General features: G+C 47.2%; 1 protein-coding gene across 4 annotated transcripts in view; it reads left to right on the top strand.

The window, feature by feature from the left end:
* Nucleotides 1–12,212, top strand: part of C1H18orf54 (chromosome 1 C18orf54 homolog) — a 60,069-nt gene that overhangs the window by 47,123 nt on the left and 734 nt on the right. For 3 of the 4 annotated variants that reach the window (XM_063959973.1, XM_063959944.1, XM_063959953.1), the window contains 2 exons: nucleotides 842–967; nucleotides 11,214–11,287. In XM_063959973.1, the coding sequence (XP_063816043.1) occupies nucleotides 842–967; nucleotides 11,214–11,287 (200 nt within the window). The remainder of the gene's footprint in view (nucleotides 1–841; nucleotides 968–11,213; nucleotides 11,288–12,212) is intronic. The other variant, XM_063959963.1, reaches the window with a different exon arrangement.

The following is a 12,212-nucleotide window of genomic DNA, read 5'->3' as shown; positions in this document are numbered from 1 at the left end:
TTATCTTTTCTATAACTAGTAACATGGACTGCCCTATGCCGGGTCAGCACAGCCCTCCCCTGCTCCACCCAGACGCCCCTGCAATACTGTACTTGCCTACAGGGCAGGTGTAGGGTTCTCCTTTGCTGGTTTGACCCCTCTTCATCTCTTGAGTGAGAGCCATTGACGGGGAAGGAGGGCACTACTTATTGGGGGTCATTCCGAGTTGATCGCTCGCTGCCAATTTGCGCAGCGATCAGGTGAAAAAATAGAATTTCTGCAAATGCGTATGCCCCGCAGTACGCAAGCGCAACGAACCGGTACAAAGCTCTTTGTGGTTGTGCTCAGGTTCTAGCAAAGGTTTCCTTCGCACTGGCGGCCGCAAGAAGATTGACAGGAAGTGGGCGTTTCTGGGTGTCAACTGACCGTTTTCAGGGAGTGTTTGCAAAAACGCAGGCGTGTCTGAAAAAAACGCAGGCGTGGCTGGGCGTTCGCTGGGCGGGTGTATGACGTCAAATCCGGACAGGAATAGGCTGAAGTGATCACAAGCGCTGAGTAGGTTCAGAGCTACTCAGAAACTGCACAAACTGTTTTTGCAGAGCTCGGCTGCACATGCGTTCGCACTTCTGCTAAGCTAAAATACACTCCCCAGTGGGCGGCGGCAGAGCGTTTGCACGGCTGCTAAAACCTAGCCAGTGAGCGACCAACTCGGAATGACCCCCATTAGTTGTTGTTCTCCCAGTAATTCAACAAAACTGGTGATAAGAGCAGCTGAAGTTTTTTTTTCTTTTTTTTGCTAAATTGTATTGTTTGCCTGATTAAACTTGGATGCCGCTCTACTTTTTCACTTTTATTTTTCCAGGCAACTACTTTCTCTGGAGGAAATCATCACGGACCAGTAGAGGCGCTGAAACACATGCTATTCAATCTGCAAGCCTTCCACCAAAACTTCAACCAGGAGAAAACCCCAGAGAAGATGGACGAGAAAGTAAGTTAATGTTTAACGTGCGCCAGCCGTCTACACACAGCGGTGACAGCGTGTATTCCTGGAAATCCAGACACCTCGCCAGTGCGTGAAGAAATTCTTGTTGCTCATTCTCAAAGTACTTCGTACATAGGTGATGAGAAAAGTGAGTGAGGATTTAAGTGACACTTCCCAATTGCTCCATGAGATGTGCTTGTGGTACCAGCTAGTAAATCGGATGCATGTTACGCCAACATTCATTGACTAAATTACAAGCAGATGAGCTACAGTTTGTCATTGTTTTATGATGAGTAATGATAAAACTTTTATTCTACTTCATCCAATCTGCTACCGTGGGTCTACTTTGAGGATGCTGTGCACAAAAAATGTTTTCTTTGAGAGTGGAAGCTTCTCTCTGTCCAGTGTAGTTTAAGTGTCTAAAAAGTTGGGTGGGTTTTCCTATGGGGGCTGCTTTTGACAGCTTTGTTTCTCCTACGTCCTAGAGGATGCTGGGGACTCCAAAAGGACCATGGGGTATAGACGGATCCGCAGAGCCTGGGCACACTATAAAGACTTAAACTGGGTGTGAACTGGCTCCTCCCTCTATGCCCCTCCTCCAGACCTCAGTTAGACTTTGTGCCCAGGAGTGATGGGTCACACACTAGGGGAGCTCTACTGAGTTTCTCTGAAAGACTTTTGTTAGGTTTTTTATTTTCAGGGAGACCTGCTGGCTACAGGCTCCCTGCAGCGTGGGAGTGAGGGGGGAGAAGCAGGACCTACTTCTGTGAGTTTCAAGGCTCTGCTTCTCGGCTACTGGACACCATTAGCTGCAGAGGGTTCGATCACTTGGTGCGCCTAGCTGCTTGTTCCCGGAGCCGCGCCGTCACCCCCCTCACAGAAGACAGAAGAAAGAAGTCGGGTGAGTATTGGAAGAAAAGAAGACTTCAGTGACGGCAGAAGACTTCAGTAACGGAGGTACAGTGAGAGTGCTGCGCTCCGTGCTCCCACACACCAACGGCACTCACAGGGTGCAGGGAGCTGGGGGGGGGAGCGCCCTGGGCAGCATGTTACTAGTCTTCTTTAGGTAAAAAAGATCTGGCAAGAAAGTATTTCGGCACCCTAGTTATCCCCCGCCAGCATACGTTGAAGTTTTCCCCGCCACTGCTTATACGGGTGCAGGGCGCGGAGGGGGGGGGGGAGCGCCCTGGGCAGCAAGTCGGTTACTGGTTTTCTTACAACGTGCCTGCGGGGGTCTGTATATGGAGCCCCCGGCAGCGCAAGTACAGTGGTTTCCCGGGGCAGCCAGGGGTGCAGGGCGCAGGAGGAAGTTGGCGGGGCTCTGTGTCTCAGACCCCGCCAGCGCGGTATAGCGCTTTTTCCACAGGTAAGCTGGCGGGGCCGGGGCATCCTTGTCTCGGACCCCGCCAGCGCGGTATAGTGCATCTTACACGTGTAAGCTGGCGGGGCCGGGGCTCCGTCTCTCGGACCCCGCCAGCGTGCTGGAGCGCGGTGCGCCTCCTATTCCCCGCCACTGGCCACATGAGGAGCGTCCTGGGCAGGTAAACATCCCGGGCGGGGGAGCATACCCGGTCTCCGGGTGTCTTCACCCCGCCAGGGGCATAGCAGCGTGGGCACTCCGCTCCATCGCTCACACACACACACCAACGGTATCAGTGGGTGCGGGGCGGGGGGGTCGCCCTGGGCTGCGGGGTTGGTATATAGGGATATACAGAAGGGTTTAATCCCAGTATATAAATCCCTAGTACAATTTCAGAGATAGGGAGTGGGCTTGAGCGCGCCGGGAGGGGGCGGAACTTAGCCCTGCACAGGAGTCCGCGCCATTTTCCATCAGGTCCCCGCCAAAATTTACTAAAGGAGGGAGGACACAGTGTAAATGCTATATGGGGTTAATATAACATTACGTTACTTAATGGGCGCATATTCCTGGTGGTGTTAACATAAGGCCATGGTTTCCCTTTTCATTTTCCCACTATTGGTTAGTCGACATGTGTCGACGGTGTGAGGGCTTTGTCAAAAGCTCCTGTGGAGATAACTGTCGGTTTCACCGACACTTGCCGGTACTTGATTCAAACAACTAAGTATTAGGTTGTTTTTGTGTGCTTAAAAACAAGTAAACACCTTAGGGAAGACATGGCGGTCGGTCGATGCCCTGTCGGCATCAACGGTAATTCCTGGGCAAAAGAATTCACAGGCTGTTGCATTGTACCTGTATGGGTATATATATATTTATTTAAAATATATATAAGTAGGGTGAGTGTTATTGCAATTGTAGAGGTATGCTTCCCTCAGACCCCTTGGGGTTACAAGACTAATATTATTATTATTATTATTGCCCGCTTACTATTACGTGCTGTCGACATTTACTCAGTTTCTGTTGCCCATAAGGTTTCTGGTAGATTCACATCGGGGGCACGTCAGTACATGGTCATGCACATTCACAACAACACTACGGTCACTACGGACCTGACGGGTCTGGACAATCCGCTTGCGTATAGGTTATGTCTATATGTATATAGGTGTAGATATGACTTTATATATGCATGATTACGATATGGGTGTTGTTTTTGTATATTACATTATGTATATCCATGAATGCTGAAATAATTGTATTCTTCTCATGTGCTGACCGCTCTGTTGATTAAGCTCTAGATTGGCCGGGACGAGTTGGTTTCGATCCTCGCAAAGAGTCCGAATTTTTGTCTCTTCATGACGCGGAGAGAAAATTGTGATAATAAACCCCTGGTCGATGACAAAGGATCATACACAGGCAGCTAAGTGGAATTTTCTTTCTATACTTTGACCTTATTTGCAATATAGGCACTTGAGGCAGTGTTGTAGTCGGGTAAGCATCCGATAGAATTATCCTACCCAGAGTGGGTTGTCTTGCCTATGTTTTTTCTCCTTATAACATTACAGTAGGCTGCCGCGTGATGTCAGGTGGTGTGACCGGGAAAAAAATGCGGAGGAGGTCTCCGGGAGATGCTGGTGGCAGGTACACAGCTGTTTGGTGTGGCCTCTCTTAAGTCATTCTCGGTTTCCACTGGTAAGTCTAACTTCGTGAGTTAGCCTCCTTCACAACGGTTGTTAACGCATTCATTTGTGGGATGCAGTTGTTTTAACCGGTTCGATACCGGTCTTTATCTCTTCTCTGTGCAGACGGTGGAAGGTGGAAAGGTAAGTGTTCTGAAGCCTTGTTAGGTTCGCAGAAGTGGAGGTCGGCTTCGGTTTCCACTACATCCACCTCACGTCGCTGAGTATACCTGGCTGGTGTGGTGACCACTTGTCTACTAATTTTCGATTAGTCCAGGGATAGACTAGGACCTGTGAGTAATTTATAGAAGCCAAAGGGGAACATTCTGTGCTACGGTGGTTTCCCTTTACATTTCTAATAGGTCTCGCTTTTCCCCTCTGGAAGGGGAGGTAGTGCGTGACGCCATACAGAGGTGCGTCAGGTCAGGATTTTTTCTGGTTGTCCCTGTATGAAGGTGCAAATCGTTGGTTTTCTCTGATTGTTCTTCGGCACAGGTATTGGCTGTTCCCATCGACGTAGACGTCAAAAGTGAGTTTCAGAGTAGACGCTGATCGGTTAAGGTTCAGCGTTTTTCCTGTGGAAGGATGTATGAGGATCCAGAATTGGATCGGATTTGAGGTGACACCTCATTAATATGTTACGTTAATAGGACAGATGGGTGCGGCCTAAGAGGACTTCTTCTGTGAGCGGGTCTAATACCAGAGTGGTTTTCATGAGACCGGTTGGAAATGAGGTCTGGTTTTCACCTGCGCATGAACCGGAATATAATCCAAACGGCCAGGGGGTCTGCTCGGTTCATTTCGTCTAGAGGAATGAAGGTTAGGGATCCAGGTTTAGATCCTGGTGTCCGTGCATGCAGATATCCGAACTGGGGAGCAGTCCGTTGCAAGGGACGTATTTCCAGAGGATAAGGTCAAGTTGGGTACCTTGTCGGCTGTCAGCTTCTTGAATTAAGAGCTATTTTAGGTGAACGTATTCTTCGTGTTCTGCCTGTGTTAGTTCTGCCAGACGACTTGTCAACAGGGGCGTATGTATGCCGCTATGGTGGAACAAGGAGCAAAGCGGCAATGGCAGAAGATGCACAGCTTGCAGTTGAGTGGAAAGTCTGGTAAACACTATATTAGCAGTCTTCGTTCCGGAGGTAAACGACGGAGAAATAGATTTCCTCTGCTGACACGATATCCAGCCAGGAAAAATTCAGTCATCATCGAGAAGTTTTCCCAGACATGACAAGTTTTGAGGAGTGTCACGATTGGACATGTTGGCGTCTCTCCTCAACGAAGGTCCTCAAGGAGATTGGTCCAGGTCAAGGGACATTCAAGATATAGCAGTGGATATCCTCGTAACACTTGTTTTTAGTTGGTCTTTGTGGCCTCTCCGCTTTCACTTTTCTGACAGTGGTAAGCGCAAGATGATCAAAGGTTACGGTGATCCTCTTGAATCCGGTCTAGCCAGCGAGGGTTGGCTATCCAGTTTTCATGGCTTACTCATAAGAAGATTACGGCCATCTTCCTCTACGTGAGGTAATGTTGAAATAAGATCAGGGCGTGTATCGGGACTTACAGCGGCTGCGTCTGACGGCGGGGTGGTTGAATGCCATATCCTAAGCCGAACGGGTGTTCCCAGGGAAGTCGTTTCCTCGATTCTTCGGGCTAGGAAAGAACTAATGGCAAAGCGTTACTACCGTAGTTCGAGTAATTATGTGTCTCGGTGTGTATCCAGGAAGACTTCTATGGAGGACTTTCAGCTAGGTTGTGCTTATCCATACGTTACAAGCCGGTGTGGAGGCAAGCCTAATAAGTTTCTTTACAAAATTTCTCTCTTGAAATGTGGTCAGGCTATTGACTTTGACGTCCGCGAGGCGGGTGTCGAAAGTGGTGGTTTTGTCTCACAAGAGACTTGTTGAACTTTCAGGTGGATAGAGAGGAATTGAGTACTCGGTTGGTATTTCTACCAAGAGTGGTTTCTGGGATTAGCTGAAATCGGTTTATTTTGATCCCAGTGGTTACTTAGGCTTTAGCTAATTTAAATTCCCTAGTTCTGGCCAAGGGTTTTTGAGTATGTAGGTATTCAAATTTGGCCCAGTTTGGAGAAACAGAGGTTTTGTTTGTCTGGGAGGTTCCCAGCATGGTTTGGGAGACTGCGCTATCCAGTCTGTTACACAATCAATCTGTGATGCGGTTTGGCATGTTTATTCTATGGCTGAATTGCAGTCGCCGAAGTAGGTGGACTCCATTCTTTTGGGAAGATGGGTTTCGCTTGGGCGGATGCCTGAGGAGTCTCGGCAGTTCAACTTTGCCGAACGGATTCTTGGTCGTTGTCAAACGCCTTTGTAAGGCTCTACAAGTTTGATACCCTGATTTTTGGGGACCTTATGTTGCTCATTCGGTGCTGCAGAGTCGTCCGCACTCTCCCGCCCGTGTTGGAGCTTTGGTATAAACCCCATGGTCCTTTTGGAGTCCCCAGCATCCTCTAGGACATAGGAGAAAATAGGATTTTGGTACCTACCGGTAAATCCTTTTCTCTTAGTCCGTACAGTGCGTACTGTGGCTGCAGTTATTGCTTTTGGTTACACACTGGTGGTGCGTCTTCTCTGTCTGGTGGTTGATACCGTCGTTCAAGACATGGCATGCGGGGTTGTATTTTTGCTTATGTGGATACAATGGTTGTGTTGCATATTCTCTCAGCATGTGGCTGTGTTTTGTGCATGCCGTTGGCTGGTATTCTACTGAATGCCACGTTCTACGGTGTGTTTTCGGTGTGAGCTGGTATGACACTCGCTGTGTTATAACAATAAATGCTTTCCTCGAAATTGTTCATCTCTCCTGGGCACAGTTTTCTAACTGAGGTCTGGAGGAGGGGCATAGAGGGAAGAGCCAGTTCACACCCAGTTTCAGTATTTATAGTGTGCCCAGGCTCTGCGGATCCGTCTATACCCATGGTCCTTTTGGAGTCTCCAGCATCCTCTACGGACTAAGAGAAAAGGATTTACCGTTAGGTACCAAAATCCTATTTTTCAGGATTTTTTTTTTTCTTTATTTTATTGTTTTATTTAGACAGACTGCTGCTTCAGCCGTCTTCTGCCGGAGTGTGCGGTGCAGAAGAGGAGGTAGTGCCGTTCCGGCGGCCAGCTCCCTCATTGGTCCCACACTGGTGGGACTGTGTTTCAGCATGGGAATTCTTTACTGCTAAAATCGTTTTTGCAGTGGCAGGACCAGTTTCAGTCAGTATTCCAAGATGGCAGCCAGTGCCACGTATGGAACTGTATTACTACTCACGCCCCTGCTCCTTCAATGGGTGCTGTTTGAGGTGGCATGTCCGGACTTTTATTATTGCAAGGTGGTACCCCTCTCAAGGCTTTGATGTCATTATGAACAAGTGGATAGCAGGGACCAACCTATGGAAAAGGGTGCACTTAGGGTATTGTGCTGTGGTCAGCCAGCCCTTCTCGTGACTGCCTGTATTCTTCCCAAGCGCGGTGCTCAGAGCACCCCAACAGTCCATGTTTTAGGGATATCCCTGCTTGTTCACAGACTGACAGAGGTACGAATTAAGACACCTGTGCCTAAGCATGGATTAAAACCTGGACTTTTAGGGTGCCTTGAGGACTGTGTGCGCAAAGTGAGTGTGTGGATTCTACGTTTTCTAAAATTCAACTTGGTTCCCACTCAGAGTATGCTCCTTCTTGGCCGAGTTTTTGTTTCCAGGATACAGTGTGTCTTCCTTCCAGACGTGACTCTAGATCAGTGGTTCCCCACCGCAGTCCTCAAGTACCCCCAACAGTTCTTATTTTCCAGGTCTCCTCACAGGATTGCAAGTGAAATAATTGGCTCCACCTGTGGATCTTTTATAATGTGTCCGCGAGTAATGAATACACCTGTTCAACTGCTTAGTGACCTGGAAAACACAAACTGTTGGGGGTACTTGAGGACCGAGGTTGGGAACCACTGCTCTAGATCATCCAGGTGTTGGCTAATAAGGGTTCTGGATTTCCAGAGTCCATCACTTCTCATCTGTATGAAGTTGATGGGAAGATGCATCTTTCTCTTTTGAATGGATTCATTACACAAGGTGTCGCTGTTGTAGGTACTAGTTAGACATCTAGATAAAATGGTCATGGTCCAGTCATTGTTCGGCTTCTAAACTCATCACTCTGACCTCGGATACGCTTCTCTGTCTCATTTTGTGGTTTAAGGAAGGGCAACTTGACCAAAGGCTGCAGATTTTCCATCTTTCACTATATCATTGTTACTAAAGAGGCAGTTTACAACTTCACCCTTCAGGGTCTTTGGTCCAGGGACATCGCAAAGCAGTGGTCTCCTACCTTAATTGGGGTGTGAGCTACTTGAGAAAAATGAAACCTCTGAAAGGGCTACAGGTTGAGTATGCCTTATCCAAAATGCTTGGGACCAGAAGTATTTGGGATATCTGATTTTTCCGTATTTTGGAATAATTGAATACCATAATGAGATATCATGGCGATGGGACCTAAGTCTAAGCACAGAATGCATTTACTGTATGTTTCATATACGCCTTGTTCAAACAGCCTGAAGGTCATTTAATACAATATTTTTTATATTGTGTACATTAAGCCATCAGAAAACAAAGGTTTCACTATCTCACTCAAAACATTCCGTATTTCGGAATATTCTGTATTTCGGAATATTTGGATATGGGATACTCGACCTGTGCTAACAATTTTGAAAAATAAAAATTTCTGCTGCTTGCTTGTTGCATAGGGTAGATAATCCGGGTGTGGATCATTAGATCGACAGTGTCTAGGTCGACAATGTTTAAGTCAACAGTCACTAGGTCGACAGGGTTTCTAAGTCGACATGTGCTAGGTCAAAAGGTCGACATGTTTGGGGGTTTTTTGTGTTGTTTTCTGCGTACAGTGACCGGGAAGCCGAATTACTGCACCGTGTCCCCTCTCATGGCTCGCGGCTTCGGGCAAGGTGCCTCGCTCAGCTAGCGCTGCGTTCGGCACAGATTACCGTTCCAATCGTAGTCCACGTGGATCGTTAAGTATGAAAAAGTTCAAAAAAAGGAAAAATGTTTGAAAAACTCATGTCGACCTTTTGACCTGTCGACCTAGCACATGTCGACCTAGAAACCCTGTCGACCTAGTGACTGTCAACCTAAACATTGTCGACCTAGACAGTGTCGATCTTCAGACCGGATTCCAGGTAATCCCTATGTGTGGAATGTGTTTATAGAACGGCTACAGTAGTACATAATGCCCACAGTAGTGCCACACATAATGCCCAGGGCCAACCCCAAGTCTACTTGTACCCTGATTGAGATTTCTTGAAGTGCCCCCCCTTACCTCCCCAATGTGCACTCCTGTGAAACTGAGTGTGGCCTCGCAGCTATATATTAGTTACACGTAATGCCCACAATAGTGCTCCGTACAAGTAATGCCCCCAGTACAGTGCCAGATACACGTAATTCCCACAGCAGTGCTCCAGGCAGTGCCGGACACAGTAAAATGCCCCACGCAGTGCCTGATGCGGTGCCTCTCGCAGAGTCGGATGCGGTGCCTCTCGCAGAGTCAGATGCGGTGCCTCTCGCAGAGTCAGATGCGGTGCCTCTCGCAGAGTCAGATGCGGTGCCTCTCGCAGAGTCAGATGCAGTGCCCCACACAGTGCTTACCACTTCTACTACCGCTGCCGGTGCTGCTCCTCTTGTATGAGAGACGGAATGTGAGGAGAGCGCAGCGCGCACCTCTTCTGTGGAGTCCAGAGAGCGGTGCCGGTGAGGGTGACGCAGTCTCCTTCGTGCATTTGAAATATGGCGCCAGTAAGTGAGCCAATCAAAGCGGTCCAGCAGCCAATCAGGTGCTGCCGCTGCCGGTCCGCCAGCTCTGATTGGCTGATGGCTGGCACCATATTAGAAATGATGAGAGGAGTACCAGTGACTGGCCAAGCCTGTGTGCTCTGCAAGCTACTGAAAATACTATGGCGAGCTACCGGTAGCTTGCGAGCGACGGGTTGGCGATCACTGTCGTAAAGTTTCCCATCAGTGTTCTGCAGCTAAGCACTGTCCTGAGTTTGAAATTTATAAATGATTAAGGATGGTGAGAAATTCCCTAGCAATAAGTGCGTCCTTCCAGGTTCCGACACGTGCAGAGCGCTTTGTGCCAATGATATTTGCGGTGTAAATTCCGAGTTTGTAGAATGGAAAGACTTCAGCCATCAAAGTAAATGTAACTTTTTAAGGGTGAGATTTATCAAAGGTTGGAGAGAGAGAAACTACCAACCACCCAGCTCCTGACTTTTTTTTTTAAACCTTGCCTGTAACACGGCAGTTAGGAGAGGATTGACGGGTACTTTATCTCTCTCCACTTTTATCTCAAAAGCTTTAACATATCTTCCCCTATGTGCCCAGTTTCTGGCCTTCAAAACAGCCCCATGGTAGTTCTTCCACCAGACAGACACTTGGAAATGGTTCTAATAGTGACAGGGCTGTCTTTTCGTATGGGCTCAATGGGCACTTGCCCAAGGGCCCCAGGAGTATAAGGGCCCTAGACTGATAGCTGAGGGTCCCCTCTTTCCAGGGGTACCAGATTTTTGAAAATAGGCCCTGGGGAACCAGAGATATCGGACATCAAAGCAGTGGTCCCCATTTAAGCCTGTTCATTGCTTTTCCCAGCCAGATATCTCGGGTTCTGTCTGACATAGAGTTTTTCTGGGGGTATACTCCAAAAGCTCTACTATTGCCAGAACCAGAGATATCCGCCTTCAAGCAGCTGATCCTTGCTCCAGCTCCACATGCCTAATATGCAGTTTTATATTTTCGTCGGTGGATTGCTTTGGCTCCTGAACTCTGATCCCCAAGTCCCCAGTACCTTTTGAAAGGTGAGACTCTCTAGTTTTTTTTTTTTTTATCCAATTCAAAGCTAAGAAATTTATATCCAGGAGCTTGAGATATCTGTGGTCAAGCCCCATCTGTGCAGTAAAGGAGTATTTAGCAGAAATTACTGCTCCAGGTCCTTCATGCTGAGCAGAAGATAGAACACCCCCTACCACCTGCGGGACATCAAAGCTGTCGCTGATAGCTCCCCCCACCCTTTCCACTGGAGCATGGGTAGGGGCCCCAGCGCATTGCTGTGCCCAGGGGCCTACACTGCTGTTAAGACAGCCCTGAATAGTGAATATGAAAAAAATCCTCATTTATATAGCATCAATCTATTTTATTTTACATCATTTGTTTTTCAAGGTTTCTACTGAAGTCAAAACTGAAATACAGTTGGTTGACCAAGAGACATTTCCAGTGAATAAGTCTTTAAAAAAGTAAGTATGTGACTGTTGGCAGTCGCAGCTTATCCTGGTAAGTGAGCATTTAACGTTATCGGAAACCAGTCGTGCAAATTTCAAAAGCTATCTGATTTCCCGAGATGAGCGTCCGCTGGGCTAATGTGCAGATTTATACCAAATTGTCTTTATATCACTACACATTTTGGCTCCATCCAGATTGATGTATAGAGATGTATCATACCTTTTGAAAGAGAGTAAGTATTAACCAATCAGATTCATTTTTTCAAACACAGCCTTTAAAATTACAGTTAGAAGCTGATTGGTTGATACTTTTATATCTCCACTTTATCGGAGGTTTGATGCATCTCCTCCTTAGTCTCATCAAGATTTTTACCCTTCCTTCCTGGAAGAATTATCGGCCGCAGACAACAAACTGTATATTGTGTGGTCATTGTCCAAAGATGTAATTTGGTCTTTTGTCAATCATTCATTCAGCCAGACCAATGAATCAATGGAGGTTCCGAATTTGTGCTATATTTAACGGGGTACATACACTTGCCCAACACTTATGCTGTTAGCAGTGAAATGTCAGCAGAAGATGCTGACGCATACTAAGCGTCAGCATTAGAACTTTAAACACGATCATAAAGCATAAGTAACATGCTTTAAGTAGTTCTGTCAACATTCTCTCGTCAACATTATGAAATCTGCTTTTTTTTATTACATCCCATTGTACACACACTTGGTTGTTTGGAGCATTTGTTTAAGTCATTGCGTATAACTTAATCCATGCCTGTTTGGTAGCTGTGGCTGCGTTAATTAGAAACTGGACGCAATAGGCGAGTTCATTTTTCATGCAGCAAAATCTCACAGCTAATTGGATAGTCCCCATTACTGTCCTCCTGAAAGGTCTAGTTACAACCTGGCCAGCTGATAGGTCCATTGTAACCAGAAATGTCAT

Source organism: Pseudophryne corroboree, chromosome 1 (assembly GCF_028390025.1).
Source record: "Pseudophryne corroboree isolate aPseCor3 chromosome 1, aPseCor3.hap2, whole genome shotgun sequence".
Taxonomy (NCBI): Eukaryota; Metazoa; Chordata; class Amphibia; order Anura; family Myobatrachidae; genus Pseudophryne; species Pseudophryne corroboree.
Note: the sequence above shows the minus strand (reverse complement) of the source record. Positions and strands in the feature narration are given on the sequence as shown.